Source organism: Rhinolophus ferrumequinum, chromosome 28, assembly GCF_004115265.2.
Source record: "Rhinolophus ferrumequinum isolate MPI-CBG mRhiFer1 chromosome 28, mRhiFer1_v1.p, whole genome shotgun sequence".
NCBI classification, from domain to species: Eukaryota; Metazoa; Chordata; class Mammalia; order Chiroptera; family Rhinolophidae; genus Rhinolophus; species Rhinolophus ferrumequinum.
In genome coordinates, this window is record NC_046311.1 from 8,774,185 (window position 1) to 8,793,521 (window position 19,337).

The 19,337-nt window shown below is 42.5% G+C and overlaps 1 protein-coding gene across 1 annotated transcript in view; it reads left to right on the forward strand.

The window, feature by feature from the left end:
• The window catches only part of MCTP2 (multiple C2 and transmembrane domain containing 2), a 170,478-nt gene extending 152,170 nt beyond the window's left edge, over positions 1-18,308 (forward strand). The window contains exons 20-23 of the mRNA XM_033100384.1: positions 4,768-4,877; positions 9,896-10,005; positions 13,819-13,916; positions 16,131-18,308. Of these exons, the coding sequence (XP_032956275.1) occupies positions 4,768-4,877; positions 9,896-10,005; positions 13,819-13,916; positions 16,131-16,199 (387 nt within the window). The 3' untranslated portion in view covers positions 16,200-18,308. The remainder of the gene's footprint in view (positions 1-4,767; positions 4,878-9,895; positions 10,006-13,818; positions 13,917-16,130) is intronic.
• The last annotated feature ends 1,029 nt before the right edge of the window (positions 18,309-19,337 follow it).

Genomic DNA, 19,337 nt, shown 5'->3' on the forward strand with positions numbered 1-19,337 from the left:
GTCAGCAACTTCAGTTCATGGTGCATTTGCTTACAGTAGTTACAGTTGGGGAAAACCATTAGCCCCACTTGCCTGGTGGTGGCTTGGCAACTGGCAACTGGCTCAGAGAAACCGTTAATGAAATCAGTCTTCCCTATTAAAAAAAAAAGTGTATACACACACACGGTGCCCAAAATATGTATACACGTTTTAAGAAAGGAAAACTGTATTAAAAATATACTGATAACAAAAGATGGATACAAGTGTCACGTTTGACCTCTGCAATTACAAGAGGTGCTCAAAGTGGTTCCCATCAGCGTCCAGACACTTCTGATGACAACAAACTACTGCTTGAGCAACGCTGACCAAAGTGTAAACATCTCTTAAAATATGTATACGTTTTTTTGGCACCCCCAAAATAAATATATATATATATATATATATATATATATATATATATATATATATATATATATGTTATTGTTTTCTAAATTGTTCCCAATTTTTCAGTTGTAGTTTACCAACACCTTCCCCCACTTTTTTCCTTCCTTTTGTATTTTTTCGCCTTCCCATTTGATACCAGACAAAAATCCCTGTTGCAAGCCAAAAACAAACAAACAAAAACAACAAAAAAAAACCCATGTTGGTAGATACCAGTCAGTGTGGAAGCACTTTATGTAATGAACAGAGCAGTTTAAAACCACTTAGAAACAATATTGATTCAAAATTCAAACAGTCTGTTTTATATTCATTTCCCAAAGCAAAAGTCCTCCTTGAGAGGGAAATAATGTTCTGGAAGAGTACTGATATTTTCCCCCTCATTTTAATAACATGTACCATGGAGTTGAGTGAGAGAGAGAGAGAGAGAGAGAGAGAGAGAGAGAGAGAGAGAAAGAGAGAGAGAGAGAGAGTGTGTGTGTGTGTGTGTGTGTGTGTGTGTGTGTCTCCGTGTGTCCGTGGGTGTCCCCATGTGTGCACAGTACCTCCCATGGGAAGAAACCCTAAAGACAGTTCTCAGTGCAGTAAGCCCAGATTCCCAAAGAACAATTTTTAATGTTGTATACCAGAAATATTGTTTCTTGTTCTTTGTTATGACAGATGTCGAGAGGTTTTTTTTTTTTCCATGCTAAACGCCACTCAATCTATTTCTGATGTTTATAATATTTCAAGTCTTCAAATTGCAGGCTTTTAATATTCAGTGGGATGAAACAGACCAAACATACTCCTGTTCAAAGTCTAAAGTTATATTTTTGCGTCTTTGCTCTCGAGGGCTGGAATTAGTGGGAAGACCTTGAGGTAGAAATTTTGCATTGATCCTTTTGGGGAATCCTGTGTATCCTGTGACAAATACTACTCAATTTTTAAGCATGTCAGAAAGATTTTTTTCCTGATATGGTCATTTTTCAGGACTCTCTCTCTCTGGTTTTGCCTAGGTAATTCATAGAGAAAGGAGAATTTTTCCTAAATCAGAAAATGTCGGGAAGATTGAAAGGAATATACTGATAATATAATTAATTCTTAGTTGAAATTTAATGTTGAGAGTGTTAAATCTCTCCCAGGGGCTAGAAGCTAGTTTATTCCACCTCAATATTATACTCATAGGAAATACGGGGCAAGCAATGGGGACTAGCAGGAAGAAAGATTTGCTTCTGGATTTATTTTGGTTTTGTTTTTAAATAAGGAACAACACTGGCACGTTATTCATTCTTAATTCAACTGCTTTTAAAGCTTAGCCACAGACTCAGGTTTTTTGGACATTTTATAAACAAATGGACAATGAAAAAAGCGATCTCACGTTCTTCCTTGTATAATATACATGTTTAGGTTACAGTGTTGGAGTTTGTCCCTATTTTTCTTAGAATGAGTGCCACTCTTTGCTTATAGAGTGTAACAAAACAGAGGAACCTTATGAAATTTGAATTCCAGATAGGAAACGTTCCATGCTTTCATCTTTGTCATGATGTGGTTGTCCACGCTTGGCTCATGAAGGGGACCCTAAAGCATGTCCATTTTTCTCACGCCTCCGTGTTCTTTCAAGTTTGTAGTGAGAAGTAAAAGCCATCTCCTTTCTCAAAAGTAGGACTCTAAAAATAGGTGTCTAGCCACAACTGTGATATTTATTTGTTCAATAGTACCAGTGGCTCTCACTATTTTGATTACTCGCTTCCCTCCATAAATTGGAAGCCTTGTCTGTTACGGAAAAATGTAAGCCCATGTGACAGCGGTTGTGTCTTGCTGAAGGAACCGCTGTCACTCTTCCTCGGTCGGCAGTTTGGTGGCAGCAGCAGATGCAGTGTTGTGCTTGGTAACCTGTGTTACCACCACATTCCGTGGTGCCATCTGAAACGTGTAAATAAAGCCAGCATGATGCCGACAGAGCTGCCAGATAATCTCTCACGTGACACAGGACAACATGAGTAGACTCGTCCTGGAAGATCACTGCTTTTGAAACTGAAATCAACCCCAGTCTTCTTTAAACTAGGCCCAAGGTTATTCATTCTTTTGTGCCCTTGCATTCTTGAAAGGAAGGGACTCATATGTGTAAAGCAACTCTATAGAGGCATGCCAAGGTCTTTACATGGGATATTTAATTCTCCAAAGGACTCCTGAATGATCTCCCTTTCCAGGTAACTCAGTTGGAACTCAGAAAAGGTAAGGAACTTGCCACAATCACAAAGCTAGTAGAGGGCAAGACCAGGGATGGATCCAGTTCTCTCTGACTCATCGCCTGTTCTTTATAAAATGTGTAGGTCTGTGGAGCTGATATGTCTCCCAGTTTGTTTGTTGTTCATTTGTTTTTCCTTCTAATATCAAATTCATTAAAAAGAAAAAGGATATTGTGAGAATCATTTAATATTTTGGCGTATGAACTCATACTTTCTTTACAATCAGAACATCAACATTTGGGTGTTTTGCTGAAAGGAAAAAAAAATCAGTTATCTAAAATAGGAAATTGTTATGCAATTGAGCCACATGGAAATGTGAAGCATTTTCCAAGAAATTGTTTTGACCAAAACTCTATGTTGCTGAAAAGAGGAAGCCACCTTTGCCCTTTGGGTCAGATTCCCCGAAGCTTTCAAATCCCCCATTTATAAACATGAATACTGAGATGGGTTTCACCATTGTGGACCATTAATAGACGTTGGTGGATTCCTGAGTGTGGATTGGGTGGGTCTCTCTTGGCAGCATATTTAATTTATAATGCAAACTGCTTGAAGAATTAGAGTTCGTAAGGGAAATAGGGAATTTAAAAGTAGGGTGAAAAAGTAAAAATGTCTTGGAAATTTGACATTGCAAGAGGAAACAGTGAGCTTGACTTCTTCTCCTTCTGTGGAAAACGGTTGGGTGAAGGCCTGTAGACCAGATGGTAAGAAGCGATTCCAACCATCACAGCATGCTTGACTGAAAAGGGGGTGGCAGTGGTCCCTTCTGACCTCTGCCCTTCTCCTTGGTCTGTTTCAACCAAGTATCTTCATAAACAAGGGCAGATGCAAGAAAGGGCGTTTATGCTTTTTGACATTTCTCTCATATTGGTGCTTTTACCAACAATCATTACAGGGTGGTGAGTCCCCCTCACTCCATCCGTGGGTCCAGTTGGATGGAACAGACTATACAAGATGAGAAGGCATGCTTTTTTCTTTTGCTGCACAGGTTATTAGAGAGATGGTCTTTTCCATTCAGAAACTTTTGCTCAGTAATTTAGTAGAGTTCTGACCCAAGTAAAATTCTGGATAAAAACAAAACAAAACAACACTGAAGCAAACAAACAAACAAAAAAGTTTTATTAGGTGTTAGGTTTTATATGTTAGATGCAGCAACTACAATGACCCAGCTAGGCAAGAGCTGAGAGGACATTCGCTAAATCCCATGAATGACAGATTTCATCAGGGAGCTAGAATATAGTACCAGAATATAAGAAACAGTGGAAAAATTCCACTCTTTAGGGAATCATATTTTCTCCATGTGAGTGATTTCTAAATTAGTTTTATAAGCATTTGCATTACCGAACATGGTAAGACGCGCATAAGGTGTTCTACATACAAAGTAAGGGTAATATTCTTGGAAATCTGAATTCAATTTCACATGAAGCATTGGAGACTGAGGCAAATGGACTTATATTTGCTTCCAAGTCCATGAAGGAAAAAATAGCCAGTGGTTGGGCATACCTCCTTAGAAAGCTCCTGGGTAGGGAGCAGTCCTCAGCAGCCTGCTGTCTGGTCACTCTGCAGCCTATCTACAGCTGCTTCCGCTGTTTCTGAGGTGGTTGCCAGAGGGTGACTGAAAAATGTTCACCAGGCTTGCAGTGGGTTTAAAACCTGATGAAAAATGCAGAGCGTTTGACTAAGATGCCACAACATGTTATCCAACATGCCACGTGGTTACCTGCCAGAAACATTTCCGCGACAGGAGAGGGGGAAGATGAGCTGGCAGACAACCTTGTGAAGACACAGAGGAAATCAGGGGCAGCCGAACAGAAGGAATGGCGAAGTTCTCTGACGGAAGCATCAGCCTCCACAGGGAAGTGCAACCCTGGCTTCTGTGGGGCTTCCATTCATCACCCCATGGCCTTGTGTAGCGTCTGAGGCTTGCACACTCCAAGTGGTAGTATCTGAATGAGTGGGCTGGGACTTGCTGGCCTCAGTAAACATGTAAAGTCGTGCAAATATAACATCTCTTAGATTCACTCTGTTTATAATCACCATGGTATGTTACCCCAGTATAATAATTTCCATAGTGGGGTAATAAAAACGAAGTAACTGAATTCAGTCTTGCTTTTACGTTTCTTAGGAATCCGAGAAAAAGGGCATAATCGAAAGAATCTATATGGTACAGGATATTGTCTCAACAGTTCAGAACATCTTGGAGGAAATAGCTTCTTTTGGAGAAAGAATTAAAAAGTAAGTTCTACTGTTTGTGTCGTGGTGTTTAAAGTGCAGCGGCCATCCACCAGGACAGGTGGGGCGTGGGGAGCGTGGGATCAGAAAATGCAAACACCAAAACCAAAAGCAACGGTGTCAGGCAAAGCCTGTTAATTTTGGTTGTTTTTTGTTGTTGTTGTTGCTGTTTTTTGTTTGTTTGTTTTTTGACGTGTGTGTGTGGAGGTGCTTGTCAGTTTCACAGTTGGGCAATGCCTCAGAACTGGAGTGACCAGTTCTGGCTCAAATTACACCAATTGTCCCAGCACAATTATTACTAGTGCCCCCTTCCACTCTCAGAAACATCCTGAATTGGGTGATAAACTAGATATAAAAAATAGATTACAGGATTGACAAAAAGGGAAACAGATATGCTCTAAAGGAGTCGTGTCCATAGAACCACAGACCACAGTCATGTCTCGAGTGAAGTTTTTTCTCAATTCTCCAAAGAATGGTACATAACGAGTAGCATCAGAGATGCCAAGATGGGAATTTGGTTTATTACATACGTGGACGCCTTAGGACAGAGGTCAACAAACTCGATCTGTAAAGGGCCAGAGCGTAAATATTTTTGGCTCAGTGGGTTATATGGTCTCTGTCACAACTACCTGACTCTACTGTGTACCTGTAAAAGCAGTCATAATTGATACATAAATAAATGAATGGGTGTGATGTGTGTTCCAATAAAGCTTTGTTTACAAACATAGATGGCAGGCTAGATTGGACTCAAGTCCAACCCATAGCTTGCCACTCCCTACCTTAGAGCAGAAGGGCTAACTTCTCTCAAGGAGTCCCAGTTGAGAAAGACTCTTCTGTGATTTGTGTTTGTTTTTTTACACATCGCTGAACTGTGTGTAATTTGGTCTTCATTTGGTATCAATGAATAGTTTTTAAGTTTTTTCTTTGAATCGTAAACTTCTTTTCCTTTAAATCCAGAATTATGTCAGCCATGTTTTTCTTTCTGAAGATTGGTTAATATTTTTTCTTAGTGGTCAATCTAGTTTCTTTAAGCAAAAAAGGTAATGTTTAGAAATTGAATGAGTAAAGAAGAGAAAAAAAATAGTGCTGTTAGAAAAGCCAAGTGAAAGTTTTATCTATCAAGATGCAGGGAAATCAATAAATGATCAACATCAAGAAATATAAATGTTTAATATGAAACTTTCTTTGGATTCTGATCTTCTTTCTCAGTCCCTTATCAAGTGAAATTGCCCTCAACTATTCGTTTATTATTGGCATAGTAAATATGTTTGTTTTGTTTAAAAAATAGGTTAAAACCCATCTTTACTTACACACTTTTGGTGAGTTGTTACTTAATTTACATATTATTTGCTCCCATTATCAATGTCTTAAGAGAAGAAAAATTAAACAGTAGTAGGATTTTTGCTTACATGTATCTATCTGGTTTCTTCTAGGTTTCACATAAATTGACAAATGATTCCTGAATTCACCCTCAAAATTGTTTAACAAAGCAGAAGTCACAGTAGAAAATGTGAAGGGATGAGGAGGGAATGACAGTTCTTCATTCATTCACTCATTCAAACATCAGTTACTGAGTTTCAGGCACTGAGTTGGTCTGAGAATGGGAAATGCCTCCATAACAATGAAAATAGCAACAGTAATTGATATTCCGTGCCCGCCAGATGCTGTTGTAAGCCCTGTACACATAGTTACTTCTTTAAGGAGTTACTTAAAGAAACTGGATATACATGATTCCAACACCCTTATGGAGTAAAGACTGTTAATATCCCCATTTTACAGATGAGGAAACTGACGCACCGAGTTATTAACTATGCAGTCCAAGGTCACGCCCCTAGCATGCCCTGGAGCTTGCATTTAAACCTGGCCTCCTCACTATTACACTGTAATGCCGTTATACTCTGGGGATCTATTTTCCGATGAGGGACTCGAAGAGTAATAAGACAGAATTCCGTAGCATTAATGCGAGATAGAGGTAAGATAGAACGTTGGGAGAGCTCTCACCCTCCTAGAAAGAGATGCAGGAGAGAGACAGACAGGCAGAGGGCAATTCTGAACAAGCAACATCTCATCAGCTTCGCTGAGAACTGCAAGAGATAGCGGGCATATGATTGACAGAGGGGAGCTTCACTGGGTGGGAGTCCCAGTGCCAAGTCTCAGAGCCCAAGACTCTGCTAGAGATGTAGGGGATTTAGCGTCTGTGCCATAGACGATGGCAGGGGCAGTGCCTGGAGGTGAGGCACACCATGCGGGTCCTTGAGTGGAAGGAAAAAGTCAATGAAAAAAAAGTGAGCGCGGGCCGCGCTGGCAGCAAAGAGGATATGAGGCTATGCAATGGGGGAACTCTGAGGAAGGAAGGCCGTGTCCGTTAGTCAAACTGTCTGCTTCCACGTCTCTACCAGATAAATGTGGCTGTTGTGTGGTTACTAATGGTCAAGGAAATGTGTCTGAGGAGAGAAGAGGGCAGAGTGATTTAAACAGGCCCCCACTTTCCGGGGCTTTTGAGGGCCGGCTGTGCCCAGCACAGCTGTGGTGGCCATTTCTTAGACGTATTTTCAGCCATGAACAGGGTACTGTTCTGCCAGCCGCAACACAGGAAGGCTGGACTCCTATTAATTCTTTGGCCATTCATTATTCCGGTGACCTTAAAGTTCCTGCTGGGCATTCAAGTGGGGTGTCCTATGTAACTCTGTTGGAATTCCATTGTAATGCAGAGCTTAAGGACCAGGAAAACTTTTACCCAACTACTGGCAACTAGCAAATGAATAGACTTAACATAAAAGGCCAAGAGCAAGGCTTTCCCTGTTACTGACGGGGGAGGACGCCAGTGGTATCGCACTTACATGGAATGAGCTGTATTTTGGGTTTTCTACCTACTCATTTCAAAGGTACATATATATCAGGCTCAAGCATTAATCACCCTGCAACATTTATATTATCCCACGCAGTGGGCAGGATGAGTCAGAGAGTGATTTATATGATATGTCCTATCGTTCTGCAACACTTGTGTCCTTGAGTGGGTAGGGACATCTCCATGGAGGAGATGATGAGTTTAAGGGTAGACCTACAAGTATGACAGGAAGACATCCCTGCAAACGTTCCAGATTAAGGCTTAGAGGGCACATCGTAGGAAGTAGAACTTCCGTGGCGAGGAAGTGTTGTTAAGAAATCCTGAGCAATGAATATGAGAAAGCAGGTGAAGGGCAGTTGGAATCATGGTGAGGACTGAGGACCTGGGAACGACAGATCGATGTTCCTTGTGTTTCATCTAAGAGGGACAGGTTGGAAGGGACTGAGAAGGAACCGAGAGGGCCAGAGGCCAGGTATGAGGAGTGAGTTCCCAATTAGTGTGAAAACCATGCAAGCATCACGTGAAAGAAAGGGTCATGTTGGGTGCACAACAAAAGAATAATCCGCAGGATGATAAGTCCAGTTGTTTCTGTGTCCATGGGCAGGGCAGTCAGAGGACCTCATCTGTCCAAGCCTGGGAAGTGAGGAAACTGACTCCTTGGACACAGTGGTCAACTAGGGGGGCAGCCAGGTTGGGGGCGGGGTCTACAGAAGGACCGCCCACCTTACCAGACGTGGTCACCATCACTTCTGTTCAGTGTTTCCAATTTTTGAAAACGATATTCTTAAGATACACCAGGGAACCCGGATGGTTGAATAAATGAAAGGAATTCATTGATTTTTGTTTTTTTCATTGGTTGAAAGGTTTGGCTCCTTTGGTGTCCTTCCTGCCCAAATCGGGGATTCCCTTCTTAGTGTTTAGGGAGCTCCGAAGGCAGGAAAACTGGGAAATCTATGAAAACATTTAGCAAATCATGTGATTTCAGGACGGAAAGCTTTGATTTGCCAGGGTGTGATGTGTGGAAAGCCAGCACCACGTGGCGTTCCGTGACAACAGGGGCGAGGGTCTAGTCTAGTGCGATTGTGAGTGTCAGAGGCGATACTTTGCAGTGTGTCCTGGAGCTCCAGTCCAAAGGAGAACGGAGCTGGTGTGTTCACGAACATGCTTTCCTCACACATGAAAGCCTTTAACATTTCACCCTTAAGAGTGGGTCCGGAGACAAATAAGTGAGCAAAGGTGAGGACCAGAAGCAGCGGCAGCAGCTTCAGCACTCAGAGCCTCTTTCCTGGCCCCTGGATTGACAGATCATTTCCTGGAATTGTGCAGGATTGCCACAGTCCATTCCCTTCCTCGTCCCATGTTCTAGGTCTCCATTTCCATACAAGTGATACAAGTAAAGGATACAGGGGCCCTGTGAAAATATGTGGTAGCACCACTGACGATGTTATCTAGGGGTTGGTAGTGTAATAGTTTATAGGCAAATGCTCCCCAGCCCCTTTCAGACCACTATTCACCTTCAGTGAATATGAGTCCGGAAACCCTAAATGCATTACTAGAAAATAGTGTAATATTGTCCTCCCTTTTCCTAACTACTTCCTGGCAACCATGTGTTAGTTGACAGAGAAATAGTGACTTCAAAGTGACCTAAGGAACCTTGAGTTTTGAAGATTTCCATGCGTGGAACCATGGTGACAACACCGCCGAGTTGGATCACTTCAGAGAGCCAAAGTCTTCTCTTAGTAACTGTCGGCTCCAAGATGTTCAACAGCAGCTGGGCTGGTGACATTCTCCTATAGACTGTTTCTCCAGTGCCCAGTCATTTTGGCAGACTTTCATGTCCAGGTTTTTTAAATAGACTTTTCCAGCAGATCGTTTTCATTTGTATAACTAAGAAATAATCATGCTCAATGCGTATATATACACATATATGTATATATACACGCACAGAGGGTGCCCCCAAAAAATGCGTACACATTTTGAGAAAGGGAAAATACTGTATTAAAATTGTAATACTCAATCTATACCAATAACAAAAGATGAATACAAGTCATGTGCATACATCGTTTTGGTACCCCCTGGGTGTGTGTGTGTGTGTGTGTGTGTGTGTGTGTGTGTGTGTGTACGTGGCTGTTCAAACCTCAGAGAAAATGACACTAATGTGGTTTGTCTACAGCACATTTAACTGGACGGTCCCATTCCTTTCATCTCTGGCCTGCTTGATACTGGCGGTTGCCACCATCACGTTGTATTTCGTTCCACTTCGGTACATCGTTTTAATCTGGGGTAAGTTTGGCACAGTCCTTTCGCTAGCAATCAATTCCAGGTAAGAACCAATTACTCATTTTTAAAGTGTGACTATAAACTTGAAATGTGCTCCTGTTGGCAATTAAACGTGAGATTAAGGAAAGCATCCAGGGAAGCGAAACTTCCAGGACCTCCGTGAAAGGGCCCATTGCGTGAACGAACTGCATAGCTATTTATAGGCCTCTTGTATAACTGTGATCACATAAAAATGGGATCGTGCGTGTGAGTTCCCTTTGGCTTTCAGAGTCATAAATTCTCTTGCATAATGCATGAGAATGTGGCCCAGTAACTTTCAGGAAACAGTGTTATTCAAACAGAGGGCAAACACCTGTATCTTGCCCTTTATGTTATGTAGAAGTAGCCAGGGTGCTCCCGACACTTCATCTCCTGGAGGAAAAAAAAAAAATAACCCGACCCAATACTGAAATCCAGAAGCAGCTGGGGGAAAGGAAGGGCCTCGCTCAGGATGACCTAACCAGTGCCTGAAAGGAGAGGAAGCTACGGTTGTGTTTACCTGGGGGAAATGGTGTGCCCATATAAAGTTTTAGCTGCTTTAAAAAAGTAGAAATGAAAATGGCAAGCTTGAAATAAGTTGCGTGACTTGATTTATAGCCCTACCTCACAACTGGATAAAATACTAGCAGCCTTGTGAATTTTTGCATCTGCAACTGGGTAGGCTGTGGGTTGACGTGAGGAGAGCACATGGCAGTAAATTAATGGTCGGAGAAGCCATCCACTCCGCTTCCTCTTCTTCCCAAGAGTCTGTGTCAACCCTGGTTTTCCATTGCTTGGCTCCTAGAACTACTGCTGAGTTCTCAACCATCAGGGACCTTAAGATGTTAAGATGTTCAGGTAGGTTACACACACGAGAGACCGCGATGCAATGCGTTCATCTTGAAGCAAAAGCTGACAGCACAGCAGTGCAGGATAGAAGCTACAACCTTTCTAAAACCATTAAGTGTAGACCTTTTCAAAGAGAACCCACAGAAGTAGAATCCTGATGTTAAAGGAAGCGAAACCTAGACATTCAGAAGTGGGGAAACGTCACAGGAAAATAGAATAGTAACTCATCACGTTTCAGAAGTAGGGTGGTCTTAGGAGGGTGCAGTCCATTCATTGCCTATTTTGTTCAGGACAAGAAATTATGACTTATCCAACTTTGTCCCTCTGTTTGATAGATAGGACAGTGTCTCTTACATGGAAGGTGCTCAGTGTTTGATACATGAGCAAGCAAGGACCTTCCACCCCACAAGTGTATGGCAGTCACGGCTACGTGCCCATCACTCCTAGAAATATCTGAAGACTTGTGGTATAATTCTGTTTCGAGTGGTTCTTCAGCGGCCATATGTGCAAAGCGGCCACGCTGTTTTTCCTCTCTCTGATTTTCTCCAAGTGTTTTCTTTTTGATTTTTAATCGGCAGGCTCATGCCACCCCACTGATATATTCTATCTAGGATCTGAGAGCATTAAATGACCCCTTGGTATTTGGATCCCACTTACTTTATTTTTGGGCTATAGAAATAAATATTCCCTCTGTCTATTTGTATTGTTCAGGTTAAAAATCTAAAGGTATGTCTAGCATGCTGCTGGATAAAGCTGCCACTTCCCAATTTGGATGTGTGATCATTTGCCTAATCGTGGGAAGACTCCCCTGTCACACCTTTTTTGTTTTCTTGGCTTATTGGTTCATCTACAGTAATGACGGCGCTCCCTCCATTGTTCTGGAATTTCAGATGACAGAATCCTCTTGCTTGTGTTGTCCCGTGTGATTTTCCCATCACCCTAGGGCAGGTCTTTATTATTCACCTTGTAATGGGAGAACTCTGAGGCACAGGAAGGTTCGGTGATTTGTCTGAAGCCACACAGCTAATACGGGGGAAGCCAGAGGCTGGGCCCCTTGTTATTCCTGCTCTATAATCCATGTCCCTTACATTGCCCCTGGTAGATGACCAAGGAGTACATGCTGCCCTGTGGCATCTCACACAGTAGATAATATGGTGGAATTACAGACATTTGAGCCTGTGACACCTTAAAAACAAAGAAAAGAAAGTGTGATTTCGAAGCATGCAATCGGAGTGAGCGCCTTGTAATTTTTATTCCAACTCAGTTTTTAAAACATAGGCAGTCTCCACACATTGTGGGCTACGGCTGCCCTTATTGGTGTGTCTGAGCTACTGTGCAGGTTTATAATCTTCTCAGTAACTAAGAATGGGTGTTTTGATCGGCTGTGATATTATCCCTGCCTTGCTGTTCATTGTAAAGACTCCAGATGTGCATACTATATATAATTAACAATAGAAGCTATATCTCTTCTCAGTATGTCTTTGTCTCCCTTTATCATTTTGCCTTGTCTGTTTTCTTTTGCCAAAAAGCCCATGCTACAATTAATGTCTTTAGAATAACACAGTGAGAGTATTTTAGTTTAAAGGAAGGCTGGGGGAAATTTTTGCTAGAAACATGAAGCTTGCTGTGGGGGTAGAGGGAAGAAAGACAGTACAGCTTTAACTTGACAGAAAGGGATCATTTGCAAGAAGTCTTACCCAGACCAACCACCAAGCTACCATTTACTTGTGAACAATGGCCGCTGCCATTTGCAAAGCAGATGTAAACGAGAGCCTCTCGAAAGAAACCACTGGAGGTTGGCATTGTGTGGGGTACAGGGCCACGCAGGAAGTCCCGTCCTTAGAGGAAAGCAAAATAATAGTTAATGAAATAAGGAAAACATCAAACCTTTTATGTGTTGGGGACCAGTGAACAGTGAAATGTTACCTTGATTTCAGAGTAGGAGCCCGGCAAGGTATATACCTCAGGTGAGAATACAAGCCTCATCCCTGGATAGACAAGGGCGTCGGATGTGATCCTTGTTAAACAAGCACTTTGGGGCAACACTTCAGAGGCCTGTCTGCTTCTAAAACTCAGCACGAAGAAGGATTGACATGTGGTGAAAAGACCACGGTTTATGAGCTCTGGATACAGGCAAGGAGCTGAGAAAGGCACAAAAGGTGGTTAGAGGAGTTCCCTCCCAAGAAGAAACCGTGGGCAGAGTTTGTCCTGGACATGCCCCGCGCCCAACGTGCCGCCACCAAAGACATCTTCAACGTCTTCTCATCACCATTGGCCCCCGCTGAAAGTAGCACGGCCTCCATGGCCTAGACAAACCCTCGCACCAGTACTGCGGTCCATGAATTAAGTTAGCAACCCTAGTAAGATAATTTTCCAATAATAACTTTTCACAGTTTCCTGCAGCCTCCAAGTACAATCAACATGTCAAATTCTGCTCCGCAGTGAGAGAAGAGAAACCTGTGAAAACGAGTTGGAGGGGGGAAGATAGATTTTCTGCAGCTTCTTTGTAACAACAGAAAAGCAACTTCCGCCCATGGGGTCCACAGCCCCCAAGCAGAGACTTGTTTGGGCGGGGACATCTCTTTCCCTTGCAGAGGGGGTTGTTAATCAGTGTAGTCCAAAAAACGCCGGAGAGCTCCACGGTTTTCGTGTGTGTTTCTGCTGCCCCGCTGCTGGGATTGTGATGGGATTTTCACAGCTGAAGAAGGCAGAGCCTTCCTCCGGCAATCCCCCCTTTCTTGCTTCCTTCAAGAAAAGCCATCTGTGAATGATTCCACATGACGGCAGCTTGGGCATGGCTCGAGGTTTAGTAATTGTTTTCACACTAATTTTTACTTGTGAATGCCTCCCCATCCCCAGTCAGGTAAATTTTTAAAGATAGATGATAGATATATAGATAGATGGATGGATGGATAGATAAAAAGATCTCCCCGTGTTTCTATTTTTCAGGCATAAATAAATTTACTAAGAAGCTTCGCAATCCCTATGCCATTGACAATAATGAACTACTAGACTTCCTCTCCAGGGTACCGTCTGATGTGCAAAAGGTACGTAATGAATAGCCACCACCAACAGGGTCCCCAACACAGCAGTCTGGCCAGCCCCAGAGCCAAAGGAGCTGCAAGACTGCGCCAAGGAGTAATTGAGATAAAGAATCAGAAAATCCTTCAAGGAGCCTGGCTGGCAGGGAGGTGACAAAAAGAAAAAAAAAAAAACAGAAAAAAAAACAAAACACCTTTGTCCCAAGCAGGAGATGATTGGGGCAAATTATCCTGAGAAAAGAACTACTTAAGAATGATCTGGAACTCATACTGTGTGGCTGTGGTGCGGTGGTGTGTGTCCCTTTTCTGATTGCTTGCCTCCCCCAAAGAGAGGATAAGATGTTCTCCGTGAGTGGGAGATGGTGAGATCCAGAGCTGGGGGAAGCTCGCTTATTTTCCTCCTCGTCCATGTGGCAGGCGTCTTATGGGAAGTAGGGGACTAAAGGGACTGATTATTCTTTGTATTCTTGTGTGCCTCAATTGTCTCCTTCTGTCTCTGTCCCGCTGAAGACTTAGGGATGCTTAGGGCAAAGCCTCCACTTACTCGAATACACACCGAGGCAGAGATGGCATGAAATAATTTGAGATCAATCAGAAGTATTATTTACAGGTAATGGTCCCTTCGTCTAGCGGCGTCCAGTTTCTGTGGATACAGAGAGATTAGCCAAGGCAACAATGCCAGAAAATCCTGTAGAATGGCCCAATCTGGGCCCCCGCAGATAGGCTGCTACAAATCCAGAGGGAGGGGGGCAGACAATAATTTCTATAATGGAGAATCTAGAGGGGAGATTATGGCATGGAATAGCGCCACGATGATCAAACAAAGACACAATCCTTTCTTATGTGGCAGACTCCCAAATCCAATATCGATTTTCATCTTTGGGCTACTTTGACATAATTGGCTCCCTGGAAGCTCTGGGTGGGTTGTGGGTACATAGGGCCAAAAAGTCCTGGAGTATCTTTCCCCTTCCTTCCAAGTTCTAGAGGTTAAAATAGACTCTGTGATACTATATTCCTTTAACTTTCATGTTATGATGTAATTCTCTATTCAAATGCATTCTATAAATAGGAATTTACTCCTTAATATTTGCATTACACGATTTATAAAGTCGTCACCTGGCCCTCGTTTGTTTCGCATCAAAGATGAACAGGTACGCCCTCCGTCCCCGACTCTCCCAGGGGACCTTCCCAAAACACTCTAAGGAGAGCATGCTTTTGTTCACGTATCTGCTTACGACCAAATGTAGTAGCTCAGCGTATGTGCGGGTGCCTGCCGTCCCCGGGGAGTTTGGCACAAATGCTCAAAGCAGTGTGCACATGTGGTCTGCTATACAATCCTTTAAATAAAGCCACCCCACCACCAGCCCATCAAAACTCACACACCAAAGCAATAGGATTTCAGTGTACCATCACTTGAGTGGCAGTGTGAGTTCATGTTTGCATCCTCGAAGAATGTAAATTGCCATCAATGCCTGCCCTCAAGGACTGTCTAAGCACCGTCCAGACACCAGCCCTCAGAGCGGTCATCCAGTTGGAGCTGGCATGAATACAGAGGGCACAACAAAAAAGGGCATGCCAGGGAGATACACACTGTTCTAGTAAGCCCCTCCGTGAATCACCAAGAGCCCTTTCTAATAACACAGCAGACACTTTGCCACTTGGGACTCCCCAATGCTCCGATTTGTCACAGATGTTTTAGCTATTACATTGGAAATGAAGTTCATTTTTAAGAGAAATCTATATATAAGTCTGGGGCCAGTATCAATTTCAACATTATTTCCCTCTTTGGCAAAATAAATAGATATAATGTGCAGAGATTCCCCCCCCCCAAGATTTTAGATACTTTTAAATGAATAATTCTTAGTAAGATGCTATATCATATACTAAGATAAACATTCCCAAGAGGCTGTGATTAAGCTTACTTAGAGCGGAAAGCAGGCCCATACAAAGCTAAAAACCTCTAGCAGCGCCGAGAGCAGGTAGAACCCCTTGCATCTCATTAGGAAAATCTGCTTTTAATATTTTGGTTTCAAGAAATGATGCATGACTTCTCAAATCCTTCCTGTAATTAATCCCTCCATGTTCCTGTGTTTAGAAAATGATTCATTACCTTTGAACCTTCCTTCCTTCGCCTTGGTTTGTCCTCAGGGAGCCATTAACACACACTGTGGTGAGCTAGGGTTACCTTACCGCCAGCGTCACGTGTGTTTGTTTTCACAGGTGCAGTACGCGGAGCTGAGAGTCTGCAGCAGCCAGAGTCCTCTTCGGAAGAAGCGCAGTGCTCTCTAGGACACGCACCAATTATAGACACCCGCGCCCGATGCCGGGTTGGGGTGATGAGACCAATATTATCGCTCTTCCTGTGGTACCCGTGGTGTCTTTCCGAAATGCCAGGGGTACCACCCTGTGGTGTGGCACCCTTTCTGTATTCTACCCCTTCTTCAAGTGGACAGATGTATGCACACACGTGCGTGGGTGTCCTCGTTGCCCAGTGGGTGCGCCCAGCCACAGAAGACAATCCAGAGACTGTGAAAAACTAACATCCCTTCTCCTATAGGAGACCAAGCAAGGCTGCCCTGCGTCCGAATACTCTCATCGAGAACAGCCCGGAGACCACTTGGATTCGGGAGTGACTTTGAACTTGTGTTCACACCTCCAGCCGATTCTCATTAAGATTCACTGGTTTTCACTCCCCACCTCCACACTCCTTTCAGGTTATTGTACATGTGAGTCAGTTGTGTGTGTGTGTGTGTGTGTGTGTGTGTGTGTGTGTGTGTTTGTTTTCCAACGAGTTGACAAGTCTTGGATAGCCATCGTTTACCCAAATGATGTATATTATAAACAGATTTTTAAATAATTACCAGGATGAGCCTGAATTTTTGGGAATTGTTCCGCTGTGAGTATGGAAGACCTGTATAAAATTTCAGTAAATAACTTCGGTGCGGGAGGCCAGCCTGCATCACACGTAGCCCTTTGCTGGCAGTGGATTCCCCTAGGAAGGTCCAAAGGGAGCACTCATCCGAAAAGGGAAGGTTTCATGGAAGTATTTGGTCGCCTTCAAACACCAATTCTTCCAATTTTACTTTTTGCTTATTCCCGAAATAAAATGTCAATATTATCGCTACAGAAAGCGGGAGGGAATGAGTGAATGAATTCTGAGACTATTTAGACAGGTAGCAAGGGACGAATACTTGTGGCTGCTTACCTCATTGTCGTAATCACCCCATTTACCCACATTTTTGGAACCGAAAGTAAGAATACTTCAGTCCAAATCTTTTGTTCCTCTTATGGGCAAATAATAAAAGTATATCTGAGAGCTCCATTCCTAGAAAAGGAACACCTCAAAGTCTTCCTTTGAGAGTATCTGATTTCTTCAGACCCCACCACGTTACAGTAACACCCCCCCTCCAAGTAAAAATCCCAGTTTAGTGCATATATATATGCAAAAAATTTCTTTCTTTTCAAATGACATGTAAGTTGTAAAGACTAATTTGTTGACACATACTTTGGATGTGCGTATATATATATATATATATATATATATATATATATATATATATATGAAAAGTTGAGGTAAAATTTAATAGGGAGTTTTTTTCCTTCTCTGGGTTGTAATTTAATAATCTTCAAACAAAATGTTTATGAAAAATGCCAAAGATTCTAAACCTTATCATCCCGTGTCTGTTTTCCTTCATATTATATCTTCCTGGGTTGCTTTCTGGCTGAGCTAGATTTCTGCATGATTTGATTTACTTCGAGTTAATGAAGCTGGCTGGAAAAGAGTCTTGCAGAAATTATAAAAGCTCCAGTAAATCTCTTAGTTGTACATACAATAGATACCCAAGAACCTCTTTTGTGAAACCAGTTACTCAATCTTCTGTGTAAACAATACCTCATTGTCTCACTCCCAACTATCATCTAGTTTATCATAGTCTGTCATTTTGTAACGACCTAAGTCAGACATTTTTAAACAGACATGTGAGATCTGATCAGTCATTTGAATGAAAACTTTCAGCAGCAAAATAACCCCTTATTTATTTAACAGTGGAACCAATGCTTCATTGTTGTTCTTCTTCTATAGAATTTCAAAATGAAATAATTTGCCTGACAAGAAGGCATCATTAGTTAGACTTATTTCCTCTGTAGCTCGACGGAAATTCTCAGCATTAAGTTTAGGCTACAAACAGCTACTGGGATGCAATGGCAGGACCAAATCAACCTTTAATAAACTGTGTATGGAAAACAATTGTTACTTGATTAACTAGACACTGGACGTTAGAAATGAATGTGAGCTGTAAGTGCAATGTGAAGATTGATTCAAGTCATCAGAAACTTGTATGGAAGAGTCCAGATTGCTTTAAATAAAATGTGTGGATTATGGATTCCCAGTGTGCTAATTAAAGATAATTTCGTAGGAAGGTTGAAGTTGTGCCAAGCTCTCCTGGTTCCCTTCTCAAACCTCACACGCCCGTTTCCAGCCCTACCTGGATATCTTACAGGTATCTAAACCTCAGTGGGTCAGACACTCAACGTTCTTTCTCCCTCCATGTCTTCAGGACTCCTAACCCTAGAGTCTCCTTCCAGCTTCCTTATTTTCCTTATTGGCACTGCCATCTTCTGGGCTGGGAGGCCCCGGGCACCCCCTTTTTTTGTTGCTCATGCTTTTTTCCCCATCTTCCAATTTATTAAATCAGGTAGACCAGTGTTGACATGTTATCTTGTCGATTTCTATCTTGTCCAATCGCCACCACGCTTGTAGTTGAGGCCTCTTGGAATCTTTTACAAGTCATTTTCAGTTTCTAAGTCAATTTTACCCTCCTTCACGCTGTCAAAAGTCTCATGCCCTTAGTAGGCTTTCTTAGTTCCTTGGCTGGATGACAGTCTACCTTTTTCTTTTGTATCCCCACATCTTACATATCTTTCCTGTGTCTGCCGTAGCTCAGAATCACCAGTAGCCTTGACTTCCGCTGTCCTCCACTGGGTAGCCCATCCTATCTGGCATGTAATAAACACTCTTGTAAATACATGTTTAATTGACCGGGTCACAGATGCCTTTTCTTTCTCTACCCTTTCATGTGTGACTCAGAACAGAGGGCTGAGCTGCAGAGATGAGTGTGGTCTCTCCTTGGAAGTAATTTCTTGTATTAAATGCAAAGCTTATACTGTGTGATACTATTTAGAAGCTCTGGCAATAATATCTGTGGGCTGTAGAACAGTTTTTGATTCTTTTTCTTGTCATTTACCATTGATGGTCTGGCTAAACAAAACAGGCTGCATTCCCATGGTAGAGCTAGACATTAAACAGATGTGTTTGAGCGGTGGCATAACATTCCCAAGTTTTAAAAGGAGCATTCTGGCCGTAGTGGGGAGTTATGCATGTTCAGAGAAGAGCCAATTGGAGAGCTCCTGATAAGTTGACGGTGGCCT